The sequence below is a fragment of the Magnolia sinica genome, chromosome 3 (assembly GCF_029962835.1).
Source record: "Magnolia sinica isolate HGM2019 chromosome 3, MsV1, whole genome shotgun sequence".
Classification (NCBI taxonomy): Eukaryota; Viridiplantae; Streptophyta; class Magnoliopsida; order Magnoliales; family Magnoliaceae; genus Magnolia; species Magnolia sinica.
In genome coordinates this window covers 596465-619590 of record NC_080575.1, presented here as the reverse complement: position 1 = coordinate 619590, position 23126 = coordinate 596465, and the positions used below count along the sequence as shown (strand labels likewise).

Here is a 23126-nt window from a genome sequence, read left to right as displayed (position 1 = left end):
GTTATGTTCAAGACCATTGATCTTATGAGATCCACAACAGACGGGGATGAAAGATTGGAAGATCCAAGAGATCCAACCTTTGGCCTTTCTTCTTGAAAGTTATTATCCGCTCCACCTCCTTGCCATCTTGATTAATGGGCCGTGAACCTCTGATCTTAGGATATTTTGGGGAATCTTTTGTCTACCCTTCAAATCAAGAGTCCCAAAGGGAAACTATGGGCACCATTTCTGCAGACTGTGTGCATCTGGATGCTACTTCCTCGGTCTCCAGCATGGCGTGCTCAGTAAAGGAACTCCACAGATGAGGAATGAACATGTGGTTAATCTAGGAAATGCACCATGATGCAAGAAGAAGAGAATTTGCAACAGACATTACATGCTTCCTACCATAGCATGCCAACCTGTGTATGCCATCAGTCCTATTGACAAGTTTGCCAGCACTCACCAGATATGTTGGATTCCCATTCCTTATATCCATGTCTGCGCACCCGTGTGCATTGTATCACTTTGAACTATTGATCAAAGTTCCTATGAACTGTTTAAAAATGCAGAATTATGTTTTACAAAGAAAAAAGAGAACAAATGTTAACCAGTACCCATTGCCATCTAATATTTGGTTGAACAGTCACCAAACAGTTGGGACTTTTCTTCATTTTCCATCATTCAGGTCAATGCTTCTAGCAAATTGAGATTCAATTCTCTACTAATAAAAGATCACTAGCTTCATAGCAAAATTTTCTTGGATGTGACAGATCACTTTAGATAGAATAAACGCTTTTCCCCAGGGAGTTACAAAGAGTAAAGATCTGAGTGCAAGGATAATTCTAGAAACATCCACAATCACTCCAGCTAGCTTGGAGCCTGAATGATATTCCTTGGAGGTTAAGCAAAACAGAAAAGAACCTCTTCTTACTCCTGAAAAAACCAAGAAATTGAATAAGTGATAATACCAGAACCCTAGCATAAAGAAAATAGTACTAGTCTACTTCACCCAAAAGAGAAAAGAAAAAGAACACAGGTAATATTACATGCAATGTCTTGACAGAAACACAGAGTAGATGAGTACAGATGTTAGAACAAGAATGCGGAATGTAACTTCAAAAGTTCAAAATGACAGACCACACGGCATATCTGCAGGTAAGCATTACATGGGATGTCTTGAGAGAAGCACAGCATCAATTATGTTTTGATAGTCTCCCCATTCAAGGTAGCTATCTCTCACCCCGGCAAGTACTAAGAAGAAACATAGAATGGTCATCATCCTTTTTAACATAGTTTTTTTTTTTTTTTTTTCCCTCTCTCAACAACACCAAACATCCAGGGTGTAATCAACAAGACTACCACTGAAACGATATTTAAAAGAAATGTCTGGCTTACGCTAGAGAAAAATTTCTATCCTCGAACATTTTATCTTATTAGAAACAACAAGCCCATAATATCACAATCCGACCAATTTAGAACCAATCTTTCACTCCCATGTCATTGTGACAAATTGAACAGTGACAGATATCCTCGAGGAACTAGGATATAGCAAGGACTGGAGTGGTGAGAGAAGAAAAGGGGGTTATGAAGATGATTTTCTATGGGCTGGCAGGACACAGGATTCAAATGGAGATGAAGCATAGCCCTAACAATAATATATTTTCATCCATCTTCTCTTGGTCAAAACTTGGAACTGGAAGGGGAACTGTCATCAAATGACATCAAATGGGCTTCTTCTTGCAGATCAGAACCACGGCAATCATCATTGGATTTTCAATGAGATCTGATGACTGGCTTTTCCCTTAAACAACTAGTTTATTCATGCAGGAATTGACGCCACTTGCATCGCCGATTCTCTAGCAAAAAAGGGGGGAAGCCATCGTACAGTGGATCCTTTTCCTCGTTTATATTGTACTTTGTTGTTTCATTATAAACTCTTTGTATTATTGATTTTTCCTTGTTTACTCACAAAAACCTTGCCAGGAAAATAAAGGTTATCTATCGGAACCAAAAAATAGCTTCGGAATTGATCTCTTTTCTTCTTCTTCTTTTTTTCAAATGAAGAAAATTACAAATAGAACTCATGCAGATAAAATTTGCAAATTTTCCGTAATACAAAATTGATGAAGATAACAGCAAGCATTGTCACTGAGGCATCTATTTCAATATAAACACTTGCATGCATGCATATATGTAACTAACAAGTAGTGTTCAAAATATCGGTATCACGTTACATATCACACCCTTGGGATACGAATACGTATCAATTATCACATGGGATATATCGGTTGTATCACGTAATGTATCACTGTTGTTGGAAACATGGGGAAAATATCGGGAAATTGGTAGAATTTTTCAATGAAACTTCAGTGATTGTTAAAAAAGACATCAATACACGCTTGTAAATCAAAACATTACAAAAAACAAGTGCACATAATAAGTTCTCTTTGTATGGGGTCCTAATCTATGCGCTATCTAACTGAATTGATGCAAGTATATTCAAAATCTATTCATATAATTTATAAATGTAAGAAGACATGTGGAAACACAAGCAATACGTTCAAAACAGAAGAAGAACCACTAGATCAGGTTACATATATGTTTGATTTTATGTTTGGACACAGATTGCAACCAATTTGCGAGAAATTGGGAAATTTTGATTTTTTTCAAACTTCTATAACTCGGCCCATCTCCTCCAAATCTTGAAATCAAAGCACTCAATCCATGATTTTTCATGCAAAACATGAAAAATCATGAATTTATAACAATTTAACACTGATTTAACATGATTTATAGAAAAAAAAAATTGATCAAAAATTGAAAATGCTCACAGGATCGAACATATGGGATATATTCACTACTTGCGCATTTTGTATCACACAAGTGGAATACAAGATATATCGCGGGATATATCGGCCGATATTGTCAATACTTAAAACACTGCTAACAAGCCAGACTGAATTAATGTAGTACCTGTTCAATTGGTGTAGGATTGTCATTCTGATGTTGATCTTCGGCATCTTTTGACTCATCATTAGCATCGCTCTGACCATCTGTATCCATTTTGTCGTCTTTAGTGTGGTCAGTAGCCATGTCCGTATCATCATCTGGAATCTTCATATCTGCAGGAAGTTGGCCCGACTTCAATGCCTGTTCATGACAAATCAACATCAGAAACAGGTATATTGAGACAACCACCAAACAGCCAAGAACATGAAAAACGTAGCAGCCCAAGGAATCCTCAAGACAAGCCATCACTCTCAGAATTTTGAAAGCATCCTCTCAATTGGAGGATGTAACACACAAAATAATAATAAATAAATAAATAAATAAAAATAAAATTGGGGGAAGGATAATACAGCAAGCAGCAAAAATAACTGCTTTGAGGTGCAAAGGGAAACACCTGTTCAAGCCTTGCAACTTCTTCAAGCGTTTGGGAATTTACAATTGCAGCCTACACATTCAGTGAAACATTATCAACAATAGGGAGGTAAGCCTTTTCAAATATCTAAAAAAAATGAAAAAGATGGCAAGTCATTGAAAAGCCATTTGTAGACAATGCCAAATTCCAAATAAATGTTAAGATAGTAAAAATGAAAAAGAAAACAACTAAACACTCTGGAAATTTCATCCCAGAACCAGAGTGCATTCCAGAAGCATAGTGCAGAAGGGCTTGATGCAACGTGCATGATACCTTGATAGCTATAATTTGCTCTGGGGTCGGAGCAACAACTTTAGGGGTCTGTTCATCCTTTGAAACCTCCGGAACATGCAGCACCTCGCCCGGTGTAAATGTCTTCACAGATGCCTTTTTAACCTCCTCTTCTGCTTCTTTTGATGCAAATAATTTTTCTGCTTCAGCTCGCTCCTATCCTCAGCAGAAATATGACAATTACTAACCAAGCCACATAATGGACCATAAGTGAAAAGGATAAATATTTCTATGTTTGAGCTTGTGAATGACAAAATCATGAATAATGAAAAAAAGAGACAACCAATGTGCACCAAGTGTGAATGTAGCAATCGAATAGAAGAAGGATTCTAACAACACAAAGCTGATAATTCAGGTGTTGCAGAGAAGGCTTAAAAAAGATTCAATTACACCCATCAAGCCTTAAAGGGTTAACAATCTACATTTCACTCCAAGGTGTAAGAAAGCGATACAAACATCTCACCTTCTGCTTCACTTTCTTAAAGTCTAGCAATCGCAGCCTTTTCAATTTGTGGATCACATATAACCGATAATTGGGTTTCTTTGTAATATTATTGTCCAGAAGGCTAAGAGATTGCAGTTTTGAAAGAGATGCAAGAGGGTCAATTTCCACCAAGTTTACAAGCCGGTTGTTCGTAAGAATCAATGTATGCAGCTTCGGTAAGTACTCTGCAAGTTCCAAACAGGCAGATATATTAGAATAAGCTCAATTAGCAAAACGAGATACAACACGGAATAACCTTTGTACAGTTAAGCAGTCTCACCTCCAATATTAGGATTGATACGAGTAATTCTATTGTTGTTTATGAACAAAGTGCCGAGCCGATTTAGATAGGGAAAGTTTTCAAGCTTGACAATCTCATTGTCTGACAAGTCGATAGTGTCAAATTGGTCCTGATAAAATGCCAATGCAGAAGTCCACACAATTACAATCCCAGAAAAACAACGAGTGGAGATTCCATAAGGTACAACATCACTATATCTACTTGAAGTAGTGCATTACGAAAACAAAAACCATTCGAATCCACATGAGCAATTTTAAAGTTGATGATGAACAAGCTAACCAAGTCCTAAAGTGGTTGACCACGTGCTATGTAGTTACAACAAGGTCATAACTTTGATGCTGCAACTTTGATCCTCACACTTCTTCTTTTTTTATCTTTTTACCTTTTTTTCCTAGTGAATTAATGCACCTCATTAAGAAGATAAAGAAAGATGCACCAAGGCAAAGGAAAGGGATCCCCAACACAAAGGGAAGCACAGGAAATTCCCCATTTGGGTAACACATCGGCTAAGTCGTTCACCTCTCTCCCAACATGAAAAACTATATGTTTAGCCTAGAGGCAAGTAGGCAAATTCTGCCAAAGAAACAAGAGATCCAAGGATCTGAGCAACTATTATAGCCCAAGCAATGACATTCCTCAGGTTACCTTTGACAATAAAGAAAGCCCAAAAAAAAAAAAAAAAAAAAAAAAAAAAGGAGAAACACCTCTCGAAACTGTAAGGCTTTGGTTGCACCATCTTCACCAATGGAACCCGGAAAGGTGAGAAATACTTGTGTTATCATCTCTAGTGACACCCACAATTGGTCCTAAAGGCTAAAACACATCTTCGAAAAGAAAAAACACATGTTAAGTACTATGATCACGAAAATAAGGACAATACATACTAAAGCTCGACAATCTCCCTGCCTCCCTCCCTCCCAAACACATGCTATGTACTATGATAAACAAGATAAGGACAAAATACATGCTAAAGCTGGACAATCTCCCTCCCTCCCTTTCTCTCTGTCTAATAGAATTATGATGTCGAGTTGAGTGTTTCACAGAGCAAGCACAGAAATAAATAGTACCATGATCAGAAAATAAAAGAGCAACTGAACTCACAAGCCAAACAGCAACAGATCAGATCATCTTCCGTAGCACAACTTTTCTTTTGGTACGTCCGCATGCAATTTGGGTTTGTGTGTTTGTGTGTGTGCGAACTAAGAAGAAGGGAACTTCAGAACACTTAAGGATAAGAGTGATAACTAGAGAACCAATCTTCTTGTTAGCCGATGTGTCGACATATAGTTTTTCAGTGGTGTCGACATTCGGTTTTGGGAAGATCTATGGGTGGGTGATGAGCCACTGAAAATTCGTTTTCCAAACATCCTCCTCCTGGCCCCAAACAAAGCAATCTCCATTGCTGACTGCTACTCTGTTGTTGCTGGCAAGATTGACTGGAACGTGAAGTGCAGAAGAAACCTCCAAGATTGGTAGATCGGTGAATATGTGGACCTGATCAATTGCATCCACAAAGCAATGCCCAACCAGTTAGCTACTGATAGCCTTATCTGGAGATTGGATAAGTCAACTAAATTCTCTGTTAGTTCACTCTACTCCCAGCTCCACTCTAAAGTTGCTATTATCGGTACTGCCACTCCCTTCATTTAGAAGTATTCGGCTCCCCCAAAAATTATATGCTTTGGCTGGTTGGCTGGCAAGAAGAAAATCCTGACGGTGGACAATCTCAGAAAGAGGGGGATGCAAATTGTCGACATCTGTCTATGCTGCATGAAGGACGAAGAATCGGTAGACCATTTGCACATCCACTGTCCGTTCATTGTGAAAATCTGGTCCGATTTTTGCAAGCGTTTCAAAATCAGCTGGTGTGTTGCAAGCTCGGTAGATAACCGTCTGTCAGCTTGGCATGGGATTAGGATAGGAAAGAAAAGAATGCGTCTCTGGAGAATGGCTATTCTGGCAATCTAGTGGTCTGTTTGGGAAGAAAGAAATGGTAGATGCTTTAAAAACATCTCCAATTCGGTGGAGTCGGTTTCCTCCAGGGCCAAGGGTCTTCTTTCTGAATGGGCTGTTAATGTATCTTTTCTGAAGGACTTTGACCTTCGCTTTTTAGGAGCTTAGCTGAGTCTGCTCCCTCAGCAGACTCTCCCCCCCTTTTTTTTCTCTCTCTGTATTTTTCCTTTTCCATTAATACATCTATCATTACTTCTTTAAAAAAAAAAAAAAAAAATTAATTTAAAAAAAAAAAAATTTAAAAATGGGAAGGGTGAGTAATGATTGAGAGGACAGCTCATCCACCTAAGAGTAGGCTGATCAATCTGATATCTGGTTTTATGCAGGTAAACAACAGTTGGAGAAGAGCTCTATACCTATGCTGGAGAGTAAATCATTTAATTCATTCCAACAGCACAGAGAAGAAAAGGACTATCCGAGCCTTTTTTCAGTACATGCTTATGGAAAATTCAAATACTTTTCCTCTCTGTAAATAGCTTAATGCTAGTGGCCTATAAACTGCATGACTTGTTAAGACTCGATCGCTCTATATTGGTACTACTCTCAATATCTTTAGAGCCAGTGTGGGATCCACAGTTCTTCTCTTTTCAGTTTAATTCCCTTGACATCTACTTCGCAAGATTTTTCTTTCAAGTTGTTTTTCCTGATCAGGCATCAGATAGGTTTTTGCTAGTTAAAAGCCAAAGCAACCAGCACGTTATGGTCAGATAAAATGCGCTAGCATAACAATCCAAAAGCAGTAACAACAGAAATGCAGCATGGCAGAGAAAATTCAAGCAAAAAAGTATCAATGATATAAAAGGAGACAGAATCACTAAAGTTGTGATTGGATGCACAAGCGAATTGGGAATTAGTAATGTTATTGTGTAGCCACTAAATTCGACTTGAAACTAAAGCAGCTGATATTTGGAGCCCAAACCCTCAATATGGATGAAAAGTAAGGAACTGCAACACGATTCTTTTCAATTTGCTAAAGTAATATTTGCAATTTGGTTCAATAATGCATTCAAAGACACCCTAAAGTGCAGGAGTATCTTGTTTTCTGTATGTTAAGCCGGTTTCTTTAAACAATTTACAAATCCAGTTGATAAAAAACTACAAATGGATATGATGCTACTTAACAAACTTAACAAGTACATAAGTCTAAGAGAGTGCGAGAGAGAACCCTACCTCCGTCGCACCCACGTTTTCAATAACAGCAATCTTATTCCCTGAAATGTATATTATACACAAGATTGTAAGTAAATTTGCCAAAAGTAATAAAACCATAAGTACATGCATGCATACACCCCAATGAATGGTCAGTTACAGTTCACCCCACCACACGTGTCAAGCGTGCATGAAACCCGAGCTGTGCAAAAAAGGTGGGCCCGACCATCATGAAGATTGCAAGCAGCTCATGGAGGGGGCAGACTGTAAGGAAACGGTAGGCAGTATAAATGAGAAGTACCGACAGTGAGATTCAGGGTACAAAGGTGGGCTCGCTGATGAGTGTGCCCAGAGATCTTCATGGCAGGCCCACCTTTCGCATGGAGCAGATGTTGTACGCTCTTCACATGCGTGAGTGGTAACTTACCATCCATTGAAGTGCTTGCTAAAATGGGAAACCCTAGCTACATATTAGGTGTAGAAGAAAACCTAGCTCTGTCAAAAAAAGAAAAGGAGAGTGAAGAATAGATAGACGAGAAAAGAACCTCGAAGATCAAGCTCTCGATCTCCAACGGCATTGAAGAAGTGAGGGCTTTTCCAGATCAAGTCCGCAGTCAGTCTCACCATTTTCTGCACCTGACAGACTCTTCAGAGCATTCGAGCAGAGAAGGAGAGGGAGAGGGAGAGGGAGAGGGAGAGGGAGAGAGAGGGGTCTGTCCGGGTGGGGTTGAGGAGCTTCAAACGTAAAGTAGCGGCACCGAGGGTTCCGACTAACGAACTAAACCCCAATGCGGCGATGCAGCAGAGTCCTTTCCCTGTTTAAATGGCTGTCCTGCTGATGCATCATTCTCCTGTGCAACGTCGCAGTCGTGTACATCAATCCAGACCGTCCAAATTGTGGGTCTCAGTGTGGATGGAATGTATCTCATAAGTAACCGTAAAAAAGGTTGGTACAATGGATGGTTATGATAGCGCTCAGAACTCTAATTCCGTGGCTGATATCCGACGGTTAAGATCTCCAATCCACTTTCCTTTTAAAAAGAAAACCAGGAAGAAAGAAAGAAAAAATGGACAAGTTAATTCCACCTTTCCTTTCGCTGGTTCTCGTTCGATGGCACATGTGTGGTTTACACGTGGAGCCGAAAGTGCTCTTAGGGCCTGTTTGGGAGCGTGGATTTGGAACCCCTGGATTGGGAACCCCAGAGTTAGAAACCTCCAGGATTTGCAATCCTCTCCCAGTGTGTTTGGTACCCTAAGTGTGAATAACTTTAATTCAAAACTACCTATCGATGGTATATTTATGAGATTTGAATTTAATTAGTAAATCAACTTTAATATCTCTAATTAGTGAGATATGTAATTTTTAACACAATGGTTGTGATAAGCCAATTGAAATATATGCTTTGCCTAAAAATGATGAAATTCCAAGTCCTGTATGAGTCACAAGCACAAGATCATGTTTGAGTGACTAACCAACGATTTTTAATAGTTGATTTACATGGACTTAATGGGCCATGTGCCTAATAGAATAATAATATATAGTGACACACATGTTACACTTGCAACTATTGAAATGATTTTAGATGTAATTCAAGCTCTCACTATTGATTACAAACCCCCTCAAGTAGGGGATTGGAAACCTGATTTTGAAACCTTCAATTACTATATGAAGCCAAACAACTAGGGGATTTGAAACCCCCTCAAATCCCCTCCAATCCATGATGCCAAACGACTCCTTAGATTCATGCCCATCCCATCAACTAGAGGCCGAAGGTGTCGTTTAGATGACTATAAATTTCTTAAATTGTATTTAAGATTACAGTTAATTTAATTATAAAGGTTCTTTGGATGTATATATTTGCCTATAAAATCTCTACAGGCTTTAAAGATATTACAGCTTTTAGCTATAATTTGAAATTTAGTAAAAAGTTATGTTTGAAATTACAAATAAAGTTTTAGGGCTAAAAAAGTATTATACATGTTTGAACAAAATGATTAATATACACTGATGATATGTGGGGCTCACCATAATTTGTATGGTATATCCAATTTATCCATTATGTACTTTCTTTATGTTCTCCGATGACTCAAAAAAACTTATAGATTGCATTTGGGGCTTAGTATGATGGGTGAAAGACATCCGATTAGTTTAGTGTGCACATGCTTTAATATTATTATAAGGCCCTAAAAAATCAAGTCTTTCTGATGTGATTTTTATAGATTTTAAAAGGTTAACTATCAAAGCTCTGTAGTATGAATACCTTCTTTATTCATTGTAAACACTCTACAGGATAGTAAAACACATAATCTTTTTATCTGTAAATATATTACCACCTAAAAGGGAGCTTGGTAAAGTTAGGCTTTTAGACTATGTCTATCCAAAATACTGATTTTGCCTAATCCAAGTTGTTTTATAGTTAGTCAGCCTTTAACACTAGCTGACAACGAGGCAAGTTTGGGCCAGGTCAACCTAGATCCGACTCGTAAAACCTAAAGCCCAAGCCTAAAATAATTGAGTCAAGCCCACTCAACCCAACCAAACCAGAAAATTGGTAAAATCCTTCCTACTCATTCAACTGCTCATATTCTATCTCTAGTTCAAGATTAAGTGGGTGACATACACACAAAAACTAAACATTTTAGAGGATTTAAAACCAATGTTCTTTGTTCAAGATGGATGGCCGACAAAATGAGGGTCCACATGGCATGGCGGTAGGATATAACACTTGTACTTATAGGTCAGCTTAGGTTAGGTTAGGCCGTGCTAAAATGACCCGAGCCCACGCCTATCTAGCAATTGATTCCTACTAGACCTAAGCTTTGCCTGTGGGCTGAGTTAGAAAGTCCAAACCCAGCTTTTAGAGAGAGAGAGAGAGAGAGCTAGGTTTGCTACCCTACCCATTGGCGTCCTTATAAACTACTCCACACTCAAATCTAAATTAAACCAAACTCCAGTTGACTTAAATTAATCAAGTTCGAGATGACTTGAACCAAAGTTGCATCCCTAACTAGACATGCAACTCAAGCTAGTGGGGCTTGGTTGAAGGTTAATCCAAGCCCAATCCAATATCAAAAGAAGTTATCCAAGCTTAAATCCAATGCAAGTTACACTACCCAAGGGATTTAATACTCGGCCCTAATAAAATTTTAGGGGCATTTGGTGCGGGGTATTAGATGGGATTAGGAGGGATAGAATTGCATTTGATTCAATACAATTCCATCCAGCATTTGGAGAGGATGAGAAAGGTTGGGATCAAGTCCCATTGCATTTGGTCCCATGCAGGATTTTCATGGATTTTGAAATCCAATGCACATGTGCATCCCATATTGATGCACGTGTTTATCTATGTTGTCCATCCATATATACTATTTACACATAACATAGTGGTTATATATACATTCATTGTGAATTTGGTCTATTAATTACAATTCCATGGTCCACCAAACATGATTTTGCATAATCTCCTACTTTTTCATAGCAAAAATTTTATCCTAAATATGGAATTGGATGGCTACAATGCCATGGAATTTCTAGACATGCAATAATTGAGCAATAATTATGTTAATCCCATCTAATACGATTCAATACCATTCAATTCCATGAACCAAACAGGCACTAATTAGGTGAGGCTGGATGAAGATAAATCGCACGTATTTGTGCTGCGTGTTAGGTTGCGGCTAATGCCCTAGCCCTGTCACCGCCTCTTTGGTCCGATCGCACGTCTTACGACCTCTTCCTCTACTTGCACGTGCCGCGTTCGGGACTCGATCACGACTAACCTACGCTCCCGGCTGGCGTACGAAGGTCTGTCGAGATCACACGCGACTTCTCCCGGGACTTGCGTCAGATATACACGGCTATCGTTGTACGAAAGCCGTTGGATCGCCATCCAACGGCTCACATCCGGAAGGACACGTAACCCGAGCGGGCGGGAAAGGGAACGAAAAACCAAATAAATACACGAGGCAAGGCAAGGCAACGATGCGGAACAGCAAAAGAATTTTAATCTCGATGGGCAAAGCTTGGAAGACTCTTCTTTTACTCTCTCTCCTCTCGCTGTCGCTGACAATTGCTCATATCCAGGAAAAGGGTGAAGAATCTGATGAAGAATCCCCCACTGTAGCAGAAGAACACAACGAATTCGAGGGTGCTTTCTCATCGCTCGACGGAATGTTGCAGTGGGCTATAAGTAAGGATTGTTGCTCTTTCTCTCTCATTCGTTTCGCCCTTTGGATTTCACGTCCGTTTGGCTGGTCGTCTTATAAAATTATAATTAGTTTGCATCTCATGAATTTCACAAATAGAGATTTTAAACTGTTTACTAATGAAATGCAGCTACCAATCAACAGCCAAAAAACGTGCGTGGAGAGACGCATGGTTAATCAGAGCTGTCCATCTTCTTAGTGCTATTTTCAATGGCCCATGATCCAATAACCCTCGAAAGATTTGTGGATACGAATGTGAGACATTGAGAATCTCTTTTCAATGGGCTACATTCAGCTATTCATATTGACAGTTAGAATCATCTGTGCAGTATTAATTTCTTACCATGTTCAATCTAGAGTAGCACCCAGAACATGGGCAGCTCTGATGATGAGACCATTGCTACATGTGGGCCCCAATGGGGCAACACAGGCTGGCAATTCTGGGTAGCAAGTAGCAACTATCGCGAAACGAAATCCTTTTCTAAATAAAGAAAATCCATGTTAGAAATTTGAAATTTAAGTTAATATTTGATACTCTTTTGGAGGATTGACCTTTACTGTATGATATATATTGCAACAATAGATTGTTTGCTGAAAGTGACCTTCATTCTCCTTCCTCTTTGAAATGATCCAGGTCATTCTGATCCTACAAGATTGAAGGAAAAGGCACATGATGTTCAAGGACTATCTGCTGATGAGTTGATGAAACTTCAGTTAGAAACAAAGGTGAGTTTGTAAGAATTTAGATTTTTCTACATTGAGAGTAAAATGGCCCGTTGCTTAGAATTTCTTCAAAATATTGTAAACTTTCAGTAGCTTTTAGATACCGTAATTGTTATTTTTGAAATATATCAATGAGCAGTCAATTTCAACATTGAATAATGCTTGTCCTTCTACTTAGAGTCTTCATTTACTATTCTCCTCAAACTTGATATCTTCCAATTACAATATAAGTATGTGGCCTATCCTATCCTACATGAAAGAGAAAAAAGAAAGAAAAAGAAATTGACCATCAATTTGATGTGACCTCATCGCTGGCAAGCTATTCCCTGTCATGCCAAAAGGGACAAACACCAATATCACATTCAGTAGCATAGAGCCCGACAGTGATAAATTCCCTTCATTTCGGCTATTATATCCACGTAACATAGGCTGTTCTACATTATGTCTTTCTTTCCAATATGAAATCCCCTTTTGCATCCAAGCGAGTGTTCGAATTACTGTAATTTTTTTTCTTCTTTTTTGCTAAGTAGGAATACAACTTCTTTTTTGCTAAGTAAGAATACAAATTCCATTAGAAAATAGGATATAATTCATTAAGGAGATGGACAAGTGTCACTAGTATAAAAGGAATCCAAGGCCACTCCTTTGCCAAATGATTGGCTGAGGAATTGGCTTTCCAGGGATGATATTGAAAGGATTCAACTACAAGATATCAACCATTTAATTTCACTTACAATAAAATGCCACTTGCAAGGAGTCAACAAAGAGCTGGAAACCCATGCTATAGTGCTCTTGGAGCCACCCTCAACAACAACCCCCGAAATTCCTTCTAGATCTTTCAAGCTCCAGATTTGTCTTTATTACTTCCAATTTCCCCTTGATTTGAGTTGCCAACCTGGAGTGGACTGGAGAAAACAAGCCTGATCCCGCTATGATCATGCTTGCAAACCCCCAACCCCCACTCCTGATCTCCCGGAGTCTCCCATCGAACTACCATCAACATTCAAAATCCACCATCTAGCCATTTGAGGAACTGCCCTACATGCAACAATCATTAATTACATCATTTCCAGTTTCTAACGAATTCTGTGATCAGAACTCCTTTAAATTGTTTTGCTTTCTGGCCCCAAACAATGAAAGAGATTGGGATTTTCCCCATTAAAGTATTGGGTCTAGACTGATTTCCGCTTCTTGAGTTTACAAATTCCCTATTTATCTTTATGTGGTCCCAAAGAAGAAGTGGAATATGTGAATGACTGGAAATGCATCTAATGTTGACTGAATCTAGCTGTGCAATTTTGTCTTATGATTTCAAACTATAGAGTTGAAATTAATGGGTGTAAATGTGTGTTCCCCTTAATTATTCTATTATGTATTAATCTTAATGTCCAAACAGGTTAGGAACTAGCAAAAAAGTGCTTGTTCAGGATATTTTTTAATGTCGCACAATGATTGTGCAGGAATTGGTGGAGAAATTGAAGGTGCCATCGGATGCAGAATTGATGCAAGCAGCAATAACAGACTTGAATAATTCTTCCCTTTCTTTAGAAGATCTCCATCGTGCACTCGACGATCTTCTCATTCTTGTTGAGTCAATAGATAATGCAAATGGTAAATGTAGTTCAAAGTGGCATTATTCCTGGGATTAATTTACTTTTCTATTGTTACCTTTCAGTCATAATATGCGTGTATCATAGTTGCTTATCAGACTGGAAAATGTTCTTGTATCACGCTTTGAAGTGAAATTCGATGCATGAGCTGCGTTATTTTCTGGCATTAAATTTTTTTTTTTATAGCTTTTGCATGAAAATACTAACATGCAACTTCATGGAAATAAATTTCTGCATTCGTGGTGTTTGCACTCTCTTAGGTCTGAACAAACTTGGAGGCCTAGTTGCGGTCATTCGAAAGCTCAATAGTTCTGAACTGGAGATACGAACAGCATCTGCATGGATTCTTGGGAAGGCCAGTCAAAACAACCCAGTTGTTCAGAAACAGGTTCCTTCATACTTCCTTACATAAACAATTAGTCGTGATTTCATTGTTTGGGCTCTTATTGAATTTGAACACGTCTTCCATAGATGGGGTACATTGACATGCATCCTTGTATCTACTTGCATGATTGTCTTCTCAATATTCACCTGCCCATCTCCTAACTTTTCATATCCAACTTTTAATTTTACAAATCTTTTAGGGCCCATTTGGACCCACCCTCCAAATGGGCATTTGAGGCATAGACCATAATTCTTCAACCCGGATCCGGGACCCGGACTCGAACTCGAACTGTCACCGGGTCGAGTCGACTCGGGACTTGGCAAGTCGACCAGGCGGGTCAAGAAATTAATTTTTTATTTATATTTTTATAATAATTTATAAAAAGGATGCGTTTTGTTGCACCAAATATCATGAAATTTCATGTTTGATCCATCAAATTTGGAGCAAAATATCATGAAATTACATTACAATCGGTGCAACCAAACGCGACCTAAAGCATTAAAAATAAAGATAAATCTAAAAAAGAAAAGAAAATTTTGAAAATTTATAACTTTTTAGAGAAATAAGTATTAATAAAAAGTAAAATTCTAATATTTTACGAATAACGAATGAATAAAATTTTCACACATTCAAAATTGTTTATAAGGTGAATCCTGCCAAGATGAAGGGAAAACACAAATATTAGCTTGAGTAAAAACTTCAGAGGTCCCCAAAAGGGTTCAATAGCGAGCGTCTTTAGCTCCATTGTTTCCTAGGGCATGCCCTACTCGAGTTTTGTTCTGCATGATTTTTTTGCTCACGCACTAACATGAGCTGAAAAAACTGACAAACAAAGTGGATTTCACACAAATATTATGATGGGCCCCACAAAGCTTTTTCCACTGTCTAGATCTCTGTCATGAAGGCTATTTCACACCCCAAGTGGGCCACAAGATATCAAACAAATGAATGGCTAGTTTTTTGTCAATTTATTTTTAACATTGTGGCCCACCTGAAGGGTGAAATCGTCTAATTTTTTAGGCAAAAGATCTAAGGACTATTTCCAACCTTATACAAAGCATCTTAGACGCATGTTTCATAATTCCATGTGTGTTGGGTGTGGATGTGTATGATTCTACACACCCGTGGAGCTAGAAAACATTTTACCACTTTTCGGGTTTCTTTCCCAATTCCTGTTTCCACTAGAGAAAAACTTGGATTCTCTGGCAAAGTGCAATGGATGATATGCAAGCACTCTTAGATTGCTTATGAATTGTGTACATGACATAATGTTAGTTCAAAATAATTGTCCAAATTATGGGTCCAAGTTCAGGTGTATCATGTACCAAAAATCATCCTTATGCAATTCTGCAACTTTGGATTGCTATACATTTATTGGACGGTTAAAAATAAAAATTCTCTAATGGTCCTACTTCAACAAATAGGTGTGCAAAAATCAGAGGTTATGGTGGTTCAACCAATTTTATTTTTGGACTGTTACCTTGGTGACAATTATTTTCAAAATTTTGTCTCTTTAATTTGAGTTAAAGTATGCCACATGTGCAGTTTCTGAGGGCTTGTGTATCAAGCACAGCATGCAGTGGAGTATCAAATAACCCCTTTCTGGTTCCATTATTAAATCGGAAAACACTTGGGTACCTCACACTAGGTACCTACCGCGGTTACTTTCATTAACGTAGGCGAAACGACTTAATGTGCATGAAATCCATGCCACCCTTCATGTACACCACCCCTTTTTGGGTCTTGATCCCAAAAATCGGGATGATTCAAAACTCAGGTGGGCCACTCATAAAAAAACTATGCCTAGAACCTCTAAATGCACGTGGTATGGCTTGCTTGAGTTTTGGAATATTGTAATTTTTAGGGATTTTTCCATATGCCTGCCTTTTCGGCTATGGACAAAAATCCTCCCACTTTTAAACTATTTCCCAAAACCCGCCTACCTGTTTCATGTCCTATAGCTGGCTACATTAACAGATACTTAACGGATGGAGTAGTTAACTAAGAAAAAGTTAGTTTTACCCCCGGTTGACCGCAAATATTACTGTTGGACCCCGTCCATGCTTTTACCTTTGCCAAATTATGGTATTGCCCTCCCATTTTGACCTCACCACCTGGAATTAACATTTAAAACCTTAATTAAGAAGCGGCGTCCTACCCCCGCCCGAACAAAAATTGGTCTAGGCAGGGGCTCTATGGGGCCTACCATGATGTATGGGTTTTTATTGACGCCATTCATCCATTTTTACAGATCATTTAGTATAGTAACCCAAAAATGGGGTAGATCCAAGGCTCAAATGGACCACACAATATGAAGCAACATTGATAATGATGCCCACCATTGAAACCTTCCTAGGGCTCATCATAATGTTTAATTGCCATCCAACCTGTTCATATGGTCGCACAAACCTGGATGAAGGAAAAACACAAATGTGAGCATGATCCAAAACTTTTGTGGCCTCCAAGAAGTTTTTAATGGTGTGCATTCAATCCCCACTTTGTGGTCCACTTGAGCCTTGGGTCTACCTCATTTTTGGTCCAATACTCTAAAATGATATGGAAAAATGAATGAATGGCATGGATAAAACCCTTACATCATAGTGGGCCCCACAAAGGCCATGTTTGGACTGATTTTTCATTTATTGTCATTGATTATCATGTAACCCTCACCCTGACCATCCGTTGGGCCCACCATGATGTTTGTGACCAATCCAACCCATCCATCTGTTTTGCTAGCTCATTTTAAAGCATGGGCCCAAAAATGAATCCAATAAAAAGCTCCAGTGGGCCACACTAACTAGAAAGATTGGGGATTGAATGCCCACCATTGAAATATAGGTGGGGTCACATATTGATTGTGACAAATCCACTCCGTCTATCTATTTTTTCAGCTCATTTTAGGGCATGGCCCATAAAAGAGGCATATCCGAAGCTCAAGTGTGTTACACGACAGGAAACGGTGCGAAAGGACGCCCACCGTTGAAATATCTTGGGGCCCACTTTGAGCCTTAGATCAGCTTCATTTTTAGACCCATGCCCTAGTATGAGTTGGCAAAACAAATGGACAGGGTGAATTTCTCACAAAGAACAAAGTGGGCCCCACGTGTGGTTAGGATGAGAGTTGCATGGCAATCAATGCTAATAAATCGGTCCAGAGAGGTTGTTAAGTGCAGAGGGCAAGGGTTGCCTGACAGTAGGTGGGACCACCATGATGTTTGTGACAAGTCCACCCTGTCCATCGGATATGCCATCTCATTTTATGGCATAGGCCCAAAAGTGAGGCTGATAAAGAGATCAAGTAGGCCACACGAACAAGAAAGATTGGGGATTGAACGCCCATTGTTGAAACATTCGTGGGGCCATAGATTGTTTGTGACAAATCCACCCCATCCATTTGTTAACACAACTCATTTTAGGGCATTGGCGATAAAATGAGGCAGATCCGAAGCTTATGTAGGCCAAGCGACAGGAAATAGTGGGAAAGAGCGTCCGCTGTTGAAATATCTTGGGTTGATTGTGGGGCCCACTTTGAATTTTGGATCTGCCTCATTTTGGGCCGATGCCCTTAAATGAGCTGGAAAAACAGATGGAAGGGGTGGATTTCTCACAAACATCAAGGTGGGCCCCACATATAGTTGTGGTGAGGGTTGTCACCGAAATGAATCCAGCTTTTTGAGTGGAGACTACCAAGTGCGGTAAAGCTGTTTTGTCAATACAACAATACAAAAACCCATTCATTTAGATAACTAACAGCTGGCGGTTTAATCACTAACAGTGAAAACTATAAGTGGGCTCTGGGAATAGTTTAAAAGTGGGAGGTTTTCTGTCCATAGCCAAAAAGGAAGGCAGCCATATGGAAAAATCCCTAATTTTTAAATAATTCTTTCATCTTGATGTGATAATTAGGTGAATGGATTGTGGGTGGCCTATAAACACCACAGTGGGTCCTACACAAAACTAATGGTGAATGTTCCATACCAAGGGTTTCCTATGGTGTGGCCTACTTGAGTTTTGAATTATCACCATTTTTTAGGTTCAATGGTTAAAATGAGACAGGGTGGTACCTGATGGATGGGGTGGATCTCAGTTCACAAAAGTAACCTGGTAGGTACCTAGCGTGCTTTATCTTAATGCAGCTCATCTCAACATGTCTCTCCAATTTTTTAATATTTCTTTTTGACTCGTGTGATTCCTCCACACTTGGATGGGTTTAGGGCTTGTGCGTTGCTTGGACGAATCAGCCCCAATTTAGATGTACCAGGTTCAGAACTCCACCCAGTCACCTGGTTGGTGACCAGGATGAGTTGACTCACTTGAGTCGCTGGTAAGCCTGCTGGGTTGGCGACCTATGGCTTCGAGACCCTTTTGAGCCAAACTGGCGTTTTGATGTGCACTTGGCTGCACTTTGCAAACCTCCATTTCACAATGCTGCTCGAATAAAATAGGTGCTCAATGCCGACTCGATGACAACCAAACAGATTGGTTTTCATTGAGTCGACCCAAAAAGCAGGCTTGCAAATTGGATATCCGAGTCCAAACGGGTCCTTAGGCGCTAGTTCGATGCAAAATTAAATTGGACCATCAACATCCTGTTTCATCAGGATTAAATGACAAAAGTTAGTTATGTTTCCTAATATTCAGAACAAGGAAGTGGCCCTGAAACCTGTTGTTACGCTCCTTTCAAGTGTAGCCTCGAACTATTGTGATCATACATTCGGAGCCCTGGACCTCAATGTGACTGCTACGGGAAGCAATTGCAATTTGGTTATTTCCATTTTGTCTGACTCTAGTTGCAGTTCAATTTGATAATGCATCCAAACACACTGTTACTTTGAGCACCATTCCACTTCTGTCTCCTCCTAGATGTTTTGGGTCCTAAATTTCACTGCTGCTTACACTTCTGTCGGTAAAAACCGATCTCTGCCACTTTGGTTAACTAATAGGCTAAAACTGATATTGAGGGCTTGGATGTATATCAGATTCTTGAACTTGGGGCACTGCCAAACCTAATGATGATGGTGAAATCCAGTTTTACTGGAGAGGCCTTGAAGGCACTATATGCTGTTTCCGCTGTGATCAGTAACAATGTTGATGGCCAGGAGTTGTTCTACTCAGAAGCTGGAGATTTTTTGCTTCAGGTGAACAGTGATTGACCACGATAAGTATTTATAATTACCAACCCAAAGTCTACTGCAACTGATGGTCGATTTTCCATTATGCAGGATGTAATGAGCAACTCTAGCACTGATGTCAGGCTTCTCAGGAAATCCGCTATTCTTGTAGCAGATTTAGCACAATGTATATTAGAGAATGGGAAAGAAGAAAAGCTTCCATTCATCAATGATCGTATCTTCTTGAAATCTCTAGTGAATCTAACTGCATCAACTGACCTTGATCTTCAGGAGAAGGTTTTTCTCTGGCTTTTAGTCTGGCATTATGATAGTTTGTGTCAGATGTGATGCTAGATGAGTAACATGATTTATTTTTTATATTGCTCGGTCATTTGTATTTCATGTCAAGGATACTTGCAAATAAATAATAAACAATAAAATGGAAAAAGAAACTCCTAATATTTGTACAGTAACCACCAATTATTACATTGTGGTCTCTTCTACCATACGTGTGGCATGTGTACAACAATCTGGACAGTTCAAATCACTTCCCACTGGTTGAATGATCTTAACCCATCTGATTTTGCTCATCGAATTTGGACTACAGACCATTTTACTTTTTACTGTCCATTGATAACCACCAATTGGATGGTTGGGACTGTTCAATCGGGGTGGTTTTGGATTGTGCTCTATCCAAATGGACTGTGATTTGGATGGTCTTAATCAAAGCACATTCATGCTACATTTGCTGTAGATTAAACACCACAGCTGAAGATTTAAGAACTGAATATATTAAGTAGAATGAATTTCGGGTTCTCTTGACCATGGTCTTGTGGGGTGCTATTGCATGTTGTGCCCATATGAATGCTTTTATTTATGTTTTTACAGGTGTTAATGGCAATTAGGAATCTCCTCCAGCTTACATCAACGAAAGAGCTGGTTTCCAATGACCTTTGGGGTCTGGATGAAGCGATGGTGAAGATGAGGGAACGGCTGGAGGATTTAATGGAAGACGAGCACAGGAGAGACTATGCAAGGGATGTTGAGAGCCTCCGCAAGGAAGTGGAACTCATCTTCCACAGTAGGCTAGATAAGGTACAATTCCAACTGCACTAGGACTTGGGCTAATTCTGCAAATGCTGTCATGCTTGTTACAACATTTCCTTTTGGATTTCACTTGGCAGGTAACATAGGATCCAACATGGGATTAATGCTAATACATGCAACGGGTTGCAGGCAGTGTGGACTGTATCATAACATTGCTGGATGATGCGGTCCTGTCTGGAGGAAGTTTGTTACAAGGGTGGGATTGTCCATTCAATCACAACTTTAGTTGTATATAATGAGATAAGACTCCTGGAAGTGGGTTTTGCCCATTCGAGAAAATAGAAGGCTGAGTATTGGTTTTCACCCGGCAACCAAACTACAGTTGATTTAGTCATTGCATGCTGTTTGATGCAAATGTAATGCATGTGAATCTAAAACATTGTCAAAATTTGAAGGAGAAAAGGAATATATATATATATATATATATATATATATATATATATATATATTGGGACTTAAAAGCCAAAGAATTTGGTGCTTGGATCATTTTCAAGGGGTCATGGTCTATTGTGATTATCTTAATGGCCTTGTAAGTTGGATCTTGATAAGCATAATTATCAAGAACACCTTATAGAAGGTTGTTAGATTCTTGGAGGAATTTCAATGACACATCTCCCGTTCTTTTTAATCGTTTCTGATGACCCAATACTATTATGGGAATTCTTGCACCAAATTTCATGAAATATAATGAAATTCAAGATGATAGATTTTTGGTGCAATGCAACTAAAATCACCTTTAAAAATCTTCCACCATTTGAAACATGTTTTGAGAAAGGAGCAGTGCAGGACATGGAATGGAATCCAACTGAATTGCAATTAATCACTTGCTCCACAATATTCAAATTCTTTTGTTGCCTCTCGTACTCATTGATTTGAATAAATTGCAATTTGCTTCCAAACGCGTTACGCTCACTCTTTATTTGGGCCATGAGCTCAATGGAGCATATGCGCACGTGTAGTATGTGTGTAGAATACACGCTTCTACACGCATCCAGACCTTCCAAATTGTTAAAAAGGCCACCTTAATTGGATTAGTCTTACCATGTGATTTTGCCTACCGAATTTGGAGTTCCTACCAATTTTTTTAACCGTCCAATTGATGACCACCCATTGGACCGTTGAGGTTTGTCTGATCAGTGTCATTTTGGGGCCAATCCCAGATAGACGGAAGCAGATTGCAAACTGAATTACTCATAGCTCGGTGGTAGATTTCAATATTGAGGTCGAGTGCGTGTAGGGTGTGCGGCTGGGGCGAGGGGCTGTTTTTTTTAAAATTATTATTTTAAATCATATTTAGGGCCACAGGCTTCTCCTGGCACGAGTCCTAAAATGAGCAGGTAAAACGGATGAACGGCCTGGATAAGACACGTACATCCAGTGGGCCCCACAGAATTTACTCAGTGCGCAATCCGCTTCCCAGATGGACGGATCGTATACACTGGATGGGTGAAAGTTTTTGCGAAGATTGTCCCTCGTTGCCACCATCCAACCCTTTGTACCTTATTATCCTGCAAATTCAGCTGAGGGGCCCACATGCCAGGCTGTAATTGTAATCAAGGTGGGCCATTGGATAGAAGGGAGGGTCCATGATTTGACGAGTGAAACCATCTAATCAAAGCCTGAATTTAGTCCTACCGTCCATTTTTCTTCCTGTCTTTAACAGGATGGGATGGCGTTGATTATCCAATCAGGATGATTTTGGAGCCATGTGCAATCTAAGATGGACCGATCCTATCCAACGGTCGTTGGTGATCAATAGGTATGACCGACCACGTGGCCCATTTTCTCTTCATCATGCAAACGGATGCAAATTGCGTACTGAGTAAATTATGTGGGGCCCGCCGTGACTTATGCATTTTATCCACTCAGATAATTTTAGAGCTTAATCCAAAAAAAATAAAATAAAATTAATAAGCATATCTAAAGCTCAAGTAGACTACACCACAAGAAACGGTGTGAAATGAACGTCTACCGTTGAAAATTTCCTGTAGACCACAGAAGTTTTGGATGAAGCTGATATCTGTGTTTTACGTTCATCCATGTATGTGTGATCTTACGAACAGGTTCGATGACAAATAAACATCGCTGTGGACCCTTCGAAAATTTCAACGGTGGAAGTCATTATTCCCACTGTTTTCTGTGGTATGGTCCACATGAGGTTTGGATATACTTCAAGTTTGGGTTCAACTACTAAAATGATCTGAAAAAACGGATGGACGGTGTGGATGAACCACATGAATTCACGGTGGGCCCAACAGATTTTACTCGGTACGATATGAGCGTACTGAGCAATCCGATTTCCATGCAAGCAGTCTCATCGCCCAACCCTGCTACAGTTTTGGT

At 39.4% G+C, this 23126-nt stretch overlaps 2 protein-coding genes across 2 annotated transcripts; one reads left to right on the top strand and one right to left on the bottom strand.

Annotated features, from left to right (window-relative positions):
• Positions 1 to 612: 612 nt before the first annotated feature.
• LOC131239194 (U2 small nuclear ribonucleoprotein A') lies at positions 613 to 8423 on the bottom strand. The gene is made up of 8 exons (XM_058236771.1): positions 8187 to 8423; positions 7663 to 7703; positions 4459 to 4588; positions 4158 to 4363; positions 3677 to 3850; positions 3386 to 3436; positions 2956 to 3132; positions 613 to 915 (listed from the first exon to the last, which is right to left on the bottom strand). Exons 1-8 carry the CDS (start codon positions 8266 to 8268, stop codon positions 910 to 912), a joined length of 867 nt encoding a protein of 288 aa, XP_058092754.1. The 5' UTR covers positions 8269 to 8423; the 3' UTR covers positions 613 to 909.
• Positions 8424 to 11330: 2907 nt separating this feature from the next.
• LOC131239193 (hsp70 nucleotide exchange factor FES1-like) lies at positions 11331 to 21207 on the top strand. Its single transcript, XM_058236770.1, has 8 exons — positions 11331 to 11831; positions 12482 to 12573; positions 14031 to 14181; positions 14441 to 14568; positions 19545 to 19703; positions 19788 to 19973; positions 20565 to 20771; positions 20861 to 21207. The coding sequence occupies exons 1-8, from the start codon at positions 11624 to 11626 to the stop codon at positions 20867 to 20869; spliced, it is 1140 nt and encodes a 379-aa protein (XP_058092753.1). The 5' UTR covers positions 11331 to 11623; the 3' UTR covers positions 20870 to 21207.
• Positions 21208 to 23126: the final 1919 nt, after the last annotated feature.